The sequence below is a fragment of the Musca domestica genome, unplaced genomic scaffold (assembly GCF_030504385.1).
Source record: "Musca domestica strain aabys unplaced genomic scaffold, Musca_domestica.polishedcontigs.V.1.1 107, whole genome shotgun sequence".
NCBI lineage: Eukaryota > Metazoa > Arthropoda > Insecta > Diptera > Muscidae > Musca > Musca domestica.
Genome location: NW_026712125.1, coordinates 196,110 through 209,759, shown reverse-complemented (window position 1 = coordinate 209,759; position 13,650 = coordinate 196,110). Strand labels below are relative to the sequence as shown.

The 13,650-nt window shown below is 30.1% G+C and overlaps 2 protein-coding genes across 2 annotated transcripts in view; both read left to right on the top strand.

Annotated features, from left to right (window-relative positions):
• LOC101894789 (titin) overlaps nt 1-13,650 on the top strand; it is a 67,173-nt gene that overhangs the window by 28,436 nt on the left and 25,087 nt on the right. The window lies entirely within an intron of this gene.
• Nucleotides 3,388-4,643, top strand: LOC131805532 (trypsin-1-like). Its single transcript, XM_059128798.1, has 4 exons — nt 3,388-3,447; nt 3,520-3,769; nt 3,841-4,406; nt 4,470-4,643. The coding sequence occupies exons 1-4, from the start codon at nt 3,388-3,390 to the stop codon at nt 4,641-4,643; spliced, it is 1,050 nt and encodes a 349-aa protein (XP_058984781.1).

Below are 13,650 nucleotides of genomic sequence, written 5' to 3'. Positions count from 1 at the left end.
ACTCAAGCGCCCACCGGCCATGGTGATGGTGTGGGCCGCCATAACAGCCGCTGGCGCCTCTCCGCTCGTATAAATCGAACATCAGAATAAATGCCGAATATTATCGCGAAAATATTCTGGGGGGGGGGGGGGTGTATTAAAGCCTTGGGCACGCAAACATTTTGGCCGCAGACCTTGGACATTCCGAAAGCACTCAGCGCACGCGCCACCCAAGAGTGGTTACAAAATGAGGTTCCTCACTTCATTTCCACCAAAATCTCCGGATACCAATCCGTTGGACCATTGTGTCTGGAGTATTTTGGAAAGCAAGGTTGGCACTAAAAAAAATACCAAAATGTCGATCACCGGAAGAAAGCGCTTCGACGGGAATGGGCCAAAGTACAGAGCAGAGCAACGTTCGGGCAGCGTATGTGACGGCTTCATTGGCCGTTTGAAGGCCATAATTCGTGCCAAATATGACCAATTCGAACTTCGATCTAAACTTATTCTAAAATTTGATGCTATTTCCGATATTTTTTGTTTTCATTCAATAAAATTTAAAAATGTAAAAATTAAGCCGTTTGACTTTGTTGCAGTTTTTTAGACCCCTCAAAGTATATTCTAGATCAGCATTAAATTCTATGTCGACTTAGCGATGTCTGTCCGTGTATCGGTCTGTCCGTCTGTGAAAATCGCTCTAGCTTCCGAACGAATTGAAGTGGATTGATAAAATTTTACTCAAATGTATGTTATGTCTGCAGGACTTTTGGTATTGAAAATGGTCCATGTAGGTACACGTTTTGGTATAGCCCCCATATAACGGTACCTCCCGATATTCGGTATTTTGATGATTTTAGAGACTTTATTTACCGGAATTGTTTTAAATTTGGTGTTTAAAGTTCGTAATGGATACTACAGCCTAAGACAGAAAATTGTCTGTGTAGGTCCACGTCTTCGTATAGCCCCCATATAACGGTACCTCCCGATACTCGGTATTTTGATGATTTTAGCTACATTATTAACCGGAAATGTTTCAAATTTGGTACTTGAAGTTCGCAATAGATACTACAGCATATTACAGGATATTGTCTGTGTAGCTTCACGTCTTCGTATAGCCCCCATATAAAGGTACCTCCCGATATTCGGTATTTTGATGATTTTAGCGACATTATTAACCGGAATTGTTTCAAATTTGGTACTTGAAGTTCGTAATGGATACTACAGCTTAGGACAGAAAATTGTTTTTGCAGGTCCACGTTTTCGTATAGCCCCCATATAACGGTAGCTCCCGATATTCCGTATTTTGATGATTTTAGCGACAATATTCATCGGAATTATTTCAAATTTGGCATTTGAAGTTCGAAATAGATACTACAGCCTAAAACAGAAAATTGTCTGTGTAGGTCCACGTCTTCGTATAGCCCCCATATAACGGTACCTCCCGATATTCGGTATTTTGATGATTTTAGCGATATTATTCACTGGAGTTGTTTCAATTTTGGTATTTGAAGTTCGAAATGTATACTACAGCCTATGACAGAAAATTGTCTGTGCAGGTCGACCTCTTTGTAAAGCCCCCATATAACGGTCCCTCCCGATATTCGGTATTTTGACGATTTTAGCGACATTATTAACCGGAATTGTTTCAAATTTGGTATTTGAAGTTCGTAATGAATAGTACAGCCCAAAACAGAAGATTGTCTGTGTAGGTCCACGTCTTCGTATAGCTCCCATATAACGGTACCTCCCGATATTCGGTATTTTGATGATTTTAGCGTCATTATTCACCGGAATTCTTTCAAATTTGGTATTTGAAGTTCGTAATGGATAGCACAGCCTAGGGCAGAAAATTGTCTGTGTAGGCCCACGTCTTCGTATAGCCGCCATATAACGGTACCTTCCGATATTCGGTATTTTGATGATTTTAGCGTCATTATTCACCGGAATTGTTTCAAATTTGGTATTTGAAGTTCGTAATGGATAGTACAGCCTAGGGCAGAAAATTGTCTGTGTAGGTCCACGTCTTCGTATAGCCCCCATATAACGGTACCCCCGGATATTCGGTTCTTTGTTGATTTTAGATACATTATTCACCATTATTTTTAAGTTTCGCATTTGAATATTGTAATGGCTATTGACAAAAGTTACCTATGCTGGTCCATGCCGTCGTATATACCCTAATATAACAGCTAAATTCGGCATTTTTTAAAATTTTAATAGAATTTTTAATGGATTTTTTGATTTTTTGATTTTTTTGAAAAATGCCAAATTTGTACCAAATGGTGGAGGATATTCAAAGTTTAACCCGGCCGAATTTACTGCTTGTTTACTTGTTTTATCTCACCCTGTATATCTTCACCCCATTTCATATTTTATTGTTGGCCCATCCGAACTTTGGCCTTTCTTTACTTGGTTTAATTACTTGATTGCAAATTTAAAATTGTATTTTTGAAAAAATTTGGATATTTTTTTTTCTAATTTTTTAAAAAAATATATTAAAAAAATAAAAAAAATAAAAATATTTTAGTCTTTTATTTCAATATTTCCAGTCTTCATGTTTGTTCCTTAAGTCTTTTGATTTGGCCACATTAATACCGTGTGGGTTTGTGTCTTAAGTCTTTTGTTTAAATGGTTGAAATTTCAAGTTTGTTTCCTAAGTCTTTCGTTTTGAATTGTTTTTTTTTTCTTCGAAAAAACTAAAATTCACCACACTTGAAAAATATAAATCAATTTGTCACCATTTGTTGGTGTTGTGTGTCTGGCTCCATTTTTTCAAAAATTTAGGTCACTACCATTAAAAAATGAAAGGTTCTGGTTATCACGCATTTTTTTAGGTCTTTTGTTTAATAATTAATAAAACATGTCTATGGCTATTATGCAAAATAAAAAAAAGAAACATTTTTTTTTGAAGGGAGGGAGGAAGGGGGGATTACAATAAAATGCCAAAACCGATCCACTTTAAACAATTCCCCAAAAATGACATGGCTTCATGTTTGCCCTGACAAAACATAAAATGTGCGATTTAATTGCCGGCAGCAATTTGGGATTTTTTTTTTCGTGGAGCTGGAATTCTTAAGGGACCACCAAAGATATTTTTGTGCTCGCATTAATTGATTTTGAAGGAGATGCCTGGCATTTTTTTATTGGGGCTTTGATCTGTTTCTTTTTTTTTTTTGGTGGATTTTGTTCTTTTTGTTGCCCTGGCAGCGAGGTGATATAAGAACCGTTACAATCAAACTTTCTTTGGCAGTATCGAGGGCGAGATTAAACGCTTAACATCTTTATCGTTTTGGATCGGTGACTTGGTGAATAAGAAGTGAAACAAAGAAGAAATAATCATAACAAAAGAAAAAAAGTGGCTGAAAGAAAAATCTCAATAAATTAACCCAAATTCAAATTTATTCAAAAATGAAATTGATTTTTGGGATTTTGATATTGTGGCAATTGTGTGGCTATTCCCAGGCCGGGGTAATATTTGTGAATTTCAAAAAAAAAAAAAAAAATTGAAAATATTGTAAAAATTACACCTCTCTCCATCAGGGTTATGATTATCCCAAGCCCAATCATTCTCAGGAATTGGTCTATCAAAAACCCACACGAGATGTGGCGGAAAATATGACCGAATCCGGGCCACCTCCGGGAGTGCAAGGCGATTTCATTGATGACCTCATTACCGAGCATAAACAGCAAATTTTACTCTCCATTTTGGGAGGATCCAAGGCCCCAGCCGCCCAGTTTGTGCCCAGCAGTGAGGGTAAAGCTTTCCAGGGCAACAAATGTGCCAGTTGTAGTAAGTATGGACCAGGAGCAACTTCAGATACAGAAATTAAATGAATCCATTACCCCCTTCAATCACCCCAGCCTGTGGTGTGCCCAACATCAATCGCATTGTGGGTGGCTCGAAAGTGAAGACCAATAAATATCCCTGGATTGCCCAGGTGCTGAGAGGGTCGTTTCAATTTTGTGGAGCTACCCTTATCAATGACCGTTATGCCCTGACGGCAGCCCATTGTGTCCATGGCATGGACACTAAAGGTTTGACTGTACGTCTGCTGCAGCTGGATAAAAATGCCGCCTCTGAGGGTATTCTACGTAAGGTCTCTGCCGTCAACATGCATCGCCAATACAGTCCGGCCACTTTGCAACATGATATTGCTCTGCTAAAGCTAGATCAACCCGTTCCCCTCAAGGATCCCATTCGACCCATTTGCCTACCCATTACCAGTAATCACAATTTCGACTTCAAACCTGCCATTGTGGCTGGATGGGGTTTGACATCGGATGGTGGGTCCTCGTCGAATTTTTTGCGTGAGGTCACGGTGCCCGTTATCACCAATGCCCAGTGCAGGGCCACATCCTACTCCTCCATGATTGTGGATACCATGTTGTGTGCCGGCTACTTGGAGGGGGGCAAAGATGCTTGCCAGGTAAATTTTCAGGAAATTTCCCGGAAATTCTCTTAAAGTCCCATTTTCTATTCTTCCATTCAGGGTGACAGTGGCGGTCCCTTGATAGTCCGTGAGGGTATTTTCCGTTTGGCCGGTGTTGTCTCCTTTGGCTATGGCTGTGCCAGTCCCGATGCTCCTGGGGTATATACCAGAGTTAGTAAATATTTGGATTGGATTGCCGCCAACACCAGGGATGCCTGCTATTGTGTTAAATAGAAACTCCAGGAGAGCATCGAGGATGAGGAGGAGGCTTAATTCAAAATAATAAAAAAAATATTTAAATATTCTAATTTATTCAATAAAAATCAAACAAAAAAATTAAATAAAAAAGAATGAATTTTTCATGGAAATAAATAATATCGTAAATTTACGATATTAAAAAAATTACCGAAAAACTTGATTTTTTATAAAAAAGTTGTAAATGTAAAAAATTTGTAATATCGTAAATTTACGATATGGCAAAAATGGACAAAACATATATTTAAATGGATTTCCTTTTCAAACCTCTTCGAAAGTTAGCAAAAAAATCTAAAACATTAAAAAAATACAATATCGTAAATTTACGATATTTTAAAAACTACCAAAACATCTACTTACTTGTCGTTATTTTTTAAATTTCTTCGAAAATTTATAAAGGAGTGTTGCTAGATCAGAAAAAATGCAATATCGTAAAATTACGATATTCAAAAGAAGTCCAAATCACCTCATTAAATGACTTTCTTAAGCATTTCTTTGAAAAAATTCAACAATTTTTTACTAAAACTGGAGAAATACAATATCGTAAATTTACGATATTAAAAAAATTACCACAAAACTCAGTTACAAAGAAAATGTATCAAAATTCCTACGAAATTCTGATGACAAATTCAATTTAATGTGAAAAAATCCATATATCGTAGATATTGAGAATGCTGAATAAATGAATAGCTGTTATTAGAAAGATGGCCAACTAACTCAATTAAAGAGGGTGGATGGAGGAGGATGATATGACTTCAGAAAAAGTAATTTCATGGATAAAAACGCAATATCGTAAATATACGATATTGGAAAAGTGATCAAAATCTTAATTACAAAAAGTATTTTACATTAGCCCTTTGAAATTTTAACAAAAAATTCATTCAAATGTAAAATATTCATATATCGTAAATTTACGATATTAAAAGAAAATCAAAAATAATGACTTTGTATTTGAAAAATACACATGATAATTCGATTACAAATGATTTCCAAGGGATTCCTTCGAAAAAAAAAGAAATATTTTCATGGACATAAAAGCGTTATCGTAAATTTACGATATTATTTATTTCTTTAATAAATAAAGATATAAAGGTAAATAAATAGATTTTTAATAAAATTTTGCAATATTTTATGACTTTTTGCAATATTGTAAATTTACGATATTAGCCATTGTTGGGAAAAAGTGGGTACTAATTAATGGGATTCTTAGTTTAACAGAAATTTTTATTGGTTGGATTCTACATCACATTTTGGAATCTATTCCTAATATCGTATTTTTTATCATGGACAAAACCCACAAAAGACTTGACTAAGTTTTTCTAATAAAGAGTAAGTGAATGGAATTTCATCATTAAAATGCAATTTTCATGCAATTTTTTGGAATATCGTAAATTTACGATATTATCTATTTCTTTGCTAAAGTGGATAAAAATGATGGATATCTATAGTTAAGAAAAATTGAAAATAAAATTTCGTTTTTATGTAACATTTTGGAACCATTTTCTCAATATCGTAAATTTTGGTCATGTGAAAAATCCAGCAAAAACCTTGGTTTTGATTAAATGTTTCTATTATAAAGCAAATCAATACAGTTTCAACATAAAATTGCAATATTTTATGACTTTTTGTAATATCGTAAATTTACGATATTACCCATTTCTTTGCTAAAATGTGTGAAAATAATGGAGATCTATAGTTAAGTAAACATTTACATCAAATTACGGTTTTACATCTTATTTTGGAATTTTTTTCTAATATCGTAAATTTTTATCATGTAAAAAATCTCCCAAAATACACGATTTTAACCAAATTTATATTGGAAAGTATAAAGTAATGGAATTTCAACATATATTTCCAATTTGCAACATTTTTTGGAATATCGTAAATTTACGATATTTTCTTTTTTTCGTTAAAGTACATAAAAATTATTGGGTTCCATTATTTAGCAAAGAATTAGGTAAAATTACGATTCTACTTGACATTTATGAGCCTATTCCTAATATCGTAAATTTTAATTATGGATAAAATCCCACAAAATGTTTGGTTTTGACTAAAGTTATGTAAAAAAGACTACATCTCTTTAAATTTAACATTAAATTATAATTTTTCATGAATATGTATAATATCGTAAATTTACGATATTCCACTTTTTATGGTAAAAATTATTTATATACATGTTTCTTTAACAAAAATAGTTTTTTGCATTTTTCTTTTTGCATTTTTTCATAATTTCTTTGTTAGACTTTCCAAGTCTTGGCGGGGTTTAAATGTAATTACCCACTGCAATTATTATCTCCGCCTTCTTCAGCCACCACATTTTTGCTATTGTGGTGTTGTTGTTGTTGTCGAAGTAAATTGTGGGGAAAATTTGTGTGCAAAAAGACACTTTCTGTCTTGATTAAAGTTAAGTGGCAAAGTCTGTCTGGTCGTCTATCGTGTTATACCCAGTGTGGGAAGTTTTGTTTTTTTTTTGTTATGAGGATTAGAGAGATAGTTTTGAGAAGGGGTATATGATTGAGGCATGGAGTTCCATATGAGTGTGTGTGTGTGTTTGTCTCTTCAAAGTTATGTCCATATGAAATGAAGAAAATAAATGTGAACTAGGTTTTCTTTATGAATTTAAAATGTTTTACTGATTGCCTAATTACATGGCATGGCGAGGAAGGTAGCTAGGTAGCTGTACTTATCTTGCCGTGTGCATGGAAATACATTATTATTGTATTATGTTAATTATAACTATACGAACATGTTGTATTTGTTTAATCTATGAATATTTATGCCGGAGGGGGAAGGAGGAGAAGGGAGGCGGTTTACTGTTGCAAATGTGCGATATTTTTTTTTTGCTGATTTGAATTCACATTCTTGTAGCTGCAATTACAAGCACCATTAAGTGCTGGAATTGATTACTAAATGGCTAATTAGATGCATGAAGTTCCAATTCAAAATAATTATTGGAATGGATTTATGATCATTTCCTCATCTAAATGTGGTCGAGATAGCAAGTCGTGTCAGTGGGACTAATGTGATAATGGGAGAGAGAATACAACAGGTACCAGTTTAAAGTTAGGGAAAAAAATAAAAAATAAACAGAGATTATAAAAAATCAATTGATATAAGTAATTTTTGTAATATCGTAGACTAAATTTCAATTTTTCTTTCCCTTTTTTTCCTCGTTTCCGTTAAAATATTCATTTTTAGACATAAAATGTAACTTTTCCTTAGCAAAATCCAATATCGTAAATTTACGATATTAGTTTTTGGTGTAGAAAATAATGTGAAAGCTCTTAAAATGTATATTTAAACGATTATTTATAATTTCTAATAATTTCAGACATTTTTTTCTAATATCGTAAATTTACGATATTAGTTTCTAGCATTAAAAAAAATCATAAAAAGTGTTTAAATGTATATTTGAAAGAAAATAAATCAGTTTTTACCAATTTTAGACATTTTTTTCTAATATCGTAAATTTACGATGTTTATTTCTAGTGTTAAAATATCTCGAAAATTGTTAAAATATAAGTTTAAAAATAATGTGAAAGCAGCTGAAATGTATTTTTAATTGATTATATGTCATTTTTAACCATTTACGACATTTTTTTCTAAGATCGTAAATGTACGATATTCATTTTAAGTGTTAAAAATATCGCGAAAAGTATAAGTATAAATATACATTTAGATATTTAAATAAAAATAAACAAGTTTTTAACCGTTTTACACATTTTTTCTACTATCGTAAATTTACGATATTTATTTCCAATGTTAAAATATCTCGAAAATTGTTGGAATGTAAGGATGAAAAAAATTGCTAAAATGTATTTTTAATTGATTATATGTCATTTTTAACCATTTCAGACATTTTTTTCTAATATCGTAAATTTACGATATTAATTTCTAGTGTTAAAAATATCGCGAAAAGTGTTTAAATGTATTTTTGAAAGTAAATAAACCAGTTTTTAACCATTTTAGACATTTTTTTCTAATATCTTAAATTTACGATATTTGTTACTAGTGTTAAAATATGTCGAAAACTGTTAAAAATATGTTTGAAAATGATATGAAAGCGGTTAAAATGTATATTTATTTGATTATATGTCATTTTTAACCATCCATGAAATTTTTTTCTAATATCATAAATTTACGATATTCATTTTAAGTGTTAAAAATATCGCGAAAAGCATAAGTATAATTATACATTTAGATATTTTAATGAAAATAAACAAATTTTTAACCATCTACGACATTTTTTTAATATCGTAAATGTACGATATTAGTTTCTAGTGTTAAAAATATCGCGAAAAGTGTTTAAATGTATTTTTGAAATAAAAGAAACCAGTTTATAGTCATTTTACCCATTTTTTTCTAATATCGTAAATCTACGATATTTGTTTAATATAGTGTTAAAATATCTCGAAAACTGTTAAAATATATGTTTGAAAATGATATGAAAGCGGTAAAAAGGTATATTTTAATTGATTATACGTCATTTTCAACCATATACGATATCTTTTTCTAATATCGTAAATTTACGATATTTGTTTGTAGTGTTAAAAATATCACGAAAGTGTTTAAATGTACATTTGAAAGAAAATAAACCAGTTTTTAACTATTTTAGTAATTTATATCTAATATCGTACATTTACGATATTTGTTTCTAGTGTTAAAATATCTCAAGAACTGTTATAATATATGTTTGAAAATGATATGAAAGCGGTTAAAATGTATATTTTAATTGATTATATGTCATTTTTAACCATTTACGATATCTTTTTCTAATATCGTAAATTTACGATATTGGTTTCCGGTATTAAAATATCGCGAAAAGTGCTTAAATGTATACTTTAAAGAATATAAACCAGTTATTACCCATTTCAGACAGTTTTTTTTAATATCGTAAATTTACGATATTAAATTTTAGGGTTTAAAACATACCGAAAACTGATAAAATGTCTATATGAAAGATAATAAATCAGTTTTTAATCATTTTAGAAATTTTTATCTAATATCGTAAATTTACGATATCACTTTCAAGCACAGAAATGTATGTTAAAACGCTTCAGTAACGTATTTAAACTCTACAGATGTGTATAATATAATATTTTTGTAGCATTTGAATACATTTTTTTCCATTTCGTAAATTTACGATATTAGTTTTAATCGTAAAAATGCCTCAAAATCTTCTCGAATTTGTTATTTTGCTTAAACTTAGCGGAATTGACTTCATATAAGTTATTTAAAATGTAATTTTCTAATATCGTAAATTTACGATATTTATTTAAAACTCTTCCGATGCGTATTTAAACTCTACAGATGTGTATAATAAAATATTTTTGTCGCATTTGAATACACTTTGTTCATATCGTAAATTTACGATAAACTAATATCCTAAAAATGCCTCAAAAAATTCTCGAATTTTTTAATTTGCCTTAACTTCGCGGAATGGACTTCATATAAGTCATTTAAAATATAATTTTCTAATATCGTAAATTTACGATATTACTTTCAAGCATAGAAATTGATGTAAAAGCTCTACAGATGCGTATTTAAGGCTAAATAACACATTTTAGAGCATTTACACAACTGTTTTCAGTATCGTAAATTTACGATATTAATTTTAAACGAAGATAATGCATTTAAAACATTTTGAATATGTTATTTTTACTTAAGTTTCGCTGTATGGACTTCACAAAAGTCGTTTAAAATGTGATTTTCTGATATCGTAAATTTACGATATTATATTTTTGCGTAGAAATTGATTTCAAAACTCTTTAGATGTGTATCTAAGTCATAATTAAACATTTTGTTGCATTTGCATACATTTTTTCAATATCGTAAATTTACGATATTAGTTTTAACCGATGGAAATGCCTTTAAAATTTATCGAATTAGTTATATCTACTTAAATTTCGCTGCATTGAATTCATATAAACTGTTCAAATTGTGTTTTTCTAATATCGTAAATTTACGATATTATTTTTAAGAGCAGAAATTGATGTTAAAACTCTTCCGATGCGTATTGAAGGCAAAATAAAACATTCTTATAGCATTTGCATACATTTTTTTCCTTATCGTAAATTTACGATATTAGTTCTAATTGAAAAAACAATCTTAAAACCTCCTCACATTCGTTATATTCACTTAAGTTACGCATTATTGGCTTCAAATATGTTCAATGAAGATAAAACCTTAAAAATTGTATACTTTTATTAAAAAAAAAATCTGAAATGTTTCAGGATTTTCCCCTTCTTATTCTTTTTGTAACTGTTCCATTAAACCACCCTTCCTGACTCCACTCTTTTGAATTGCCACAATAAAAAGAACCTTACCGGATATGGTAATTATCCGTTTTGTTTTTCACATTTCCTTTACGCGTTCTCATGCCCATTGCAAAAAAAACCAACAACTCCATTTGTTGCCGACAACAAGTGATAAGAATGGCAAGATCTCTGGCAAAATTCCTTTGCTAGAAAAAACTACAAAAACGAAACAAATGCAATCTCTGAATATCCCTCGCTCGCTCACCAACAGACCTTGGGGACATTTTTACACACATTGTGGTCATCAAGAGAATGTTTCAATTGTTGCCCAAAGGCAAAGAGATTTCCTTGCATGCTTTTTTACATTTGTTTTTTTTTTTTTTTTTTGTCGTGGCATGGATTAAATTACCCTGGGGATCCAACATGACCAGTCACATGAATGCCATGAATTTGGTTGTTACTGGTTGCATGTTACGGCTCAAGTTATTTGGTTTGTTTGTTTTCGCTCAAGGGTTGTCAGAAGAATTCCTTTAATGAGGACAAAAAGAAAAAAGAGGAGGGAATTTTTCGAGCTCCTTTTTTCATTTGGAGGGCGGAATGTTCCCATGATTACTATAGAGGGGGTTGGGGATATTATAGCAAACCTTAACTTTGTCTGGAGCTCATTACTATTCATAAAAAACTTTTTTTTGGAGGTAAATTGAGGAAATTTTCCAATATCGTAAATTTACGATATTGCCCCAAAATTATAAAACGTGGTCAAAAATCAAAGTTTTGTATAAACAGACTTAAATACTAATATTTTAGGATTAATTCATAAAAAATTCTAATATCGTAAATTTACGATATAGCCAGAAGTGACAAAATGTCTCTGAAATCAAATTTTGGCTGTATTAAGGCATAAAATATAAATTTTATTCATAAAATTGTAATTTTTTCAAAATGGTAAATTTACGATATTAGAGTTTTTTGTTAAAAATAAAAATTTCCATTACATTTACCCGAAAAATTCTCAAAATGTAAATTTATGTTTTAATTACAGTAATAAATACGTTTTATAACACAATATATATGCGTTTCCCTTATATCGTAAATTTACGAAATTACCTAAAAGCGCTACAAATATTTAAGAAGCACAAAATTATGCTTAAATAGCATAAAAAGAAGTTTTGGGGCTGAAAATAAAAAGAAATCTGATATCGTAAATTTACGATATTGCTCCCAAATTGATCAAACTTCAACAAAAATCTATTTTTATGATTTAATGAGAGTTAAAATGTCTTATGAAGCTTAATATATAATAAAATTTTGAATTTTTCCAACATTGTAAATTTACGATATGAGATTTTTCGATAGAAAATTATAATTTTCACTACATATTTACCCAAAAATGTTATACAAATAGAAATTTGTTGTAAAATTAGCAAAAAATTAAGTTTCGAAACCAAAAATACAAATTTTTCTAATATCGTAAATTTACGATACTGACCCTAAAATGATAAAAATCTATTAGAAATAGTAAAATTCTGATCAAATAAGCATAAAAATATGTTTTGAGTCAAAAAAAAATATAAATTTGTCAAATATCGTAAATTTACGATACGGACCAAAATGATAAAAAATGATAAAATTCACAAAAATTATAATTTTATCCTTTAATGAGAGTTAAAAATGTCTTCGATAGCTTGATATATAAATAAAATTTAAATTTCTCCAACTTTGTAAATTTACGATATTAGGTTTTTATTTTTAAATATATATAAATTCCATTACATATTTGCCCACAAATATTATACAAATAACAATTTGTTCTTATATGAGCATAAGAATAAGTTTCGAAACATAAAAATACAAATTTTTCAAATATCGTAAATTTACGATATTGCCATTAAAAAGATAAAAAATTCGTCAAGAATCACATTTTATGCTTTAATAAGAGTTTAAAATACCTCCTAAAGCTTAAAATGTAATTAAAATTTGAGGTTTTCCCATATTGTAAATTTACGATATTATGGGTTTTTTGATAGAAAATTATAAATTTCACTACATATTTACCCAAAAATGTTAAAAAGTTTTTACCGAGAGAAATTTGCAGTTCAATTAGCATAAAAATATGTTTTCAAACCAGAAATACTCAATTTTTTATTAATATCGTAAATTTACATCATTGCATAAAAAATATTACGAATATATTTGAAAAAATTTAAAATTATGATTAAATAGGCATAAAAATTAGTTTACACGTTAAAAATATGATTTTTTTTCTAATATCGTAAATTTACGATATTGTCCAAAAATAATCAAAAAATTGTCAAAAGTCAAATTTAATGCCTTATTAAGCCAAAACAAAGCATTTTGAGGCCCAGAAAATGACAATTTCTAATATCGTAGATTTACGATATTGCCCCAAAATGACAAAAATTCACTAAAATTCTAAATTTATGTTTAAATAAACATAAAGAATAATATTCGAGGCCTAAAACATGATAATTTCTAATATCGTAAAATTACGATATTGCTCCAATATGACAAAAATTCACCAAAAATTAATTTGTATTCTTAATAAAGTCTTGATAATACATTTTGAGGCTTAAAACATGACATTTTCGAATATCGTAAATTTACGATATTGCCCCGAAGTGATGCCAAAACACCTAAAATCAATTTGTATGCTACGATATTGCCTCAAAATGATAAAAATTCACCAAAAAAATCAAAATTTATGCTAA

What these genes read in the sequence shown, in the direction of transcription:
- LOC131805532 (XM_059128798.1), top strand. Translation starts at nt 3,388, where the DNA reads ATGAAATTGATTTTTGGGATTTTGATATTGTGGCAATTGTGTGGCTAT. An exon ending in CAACAAATGTGCCAGTTGTA is followed by an intron (nt 3,770 to 3,840) that starts GTAAGTATGGAC and finishes CAATCACCCCAG; the next exon opens with CCTGTGGTGTGCCCAACATC. An exon ending in GGGGCAAAGATGCTTGCCAG is followed by an intron (nt 4,407 to 4,469) that starts GTAAATTTTCAG and finishes TCTTCCATTCAG; the next exon opens with GGTGACAGTGGCGGTCCCTT.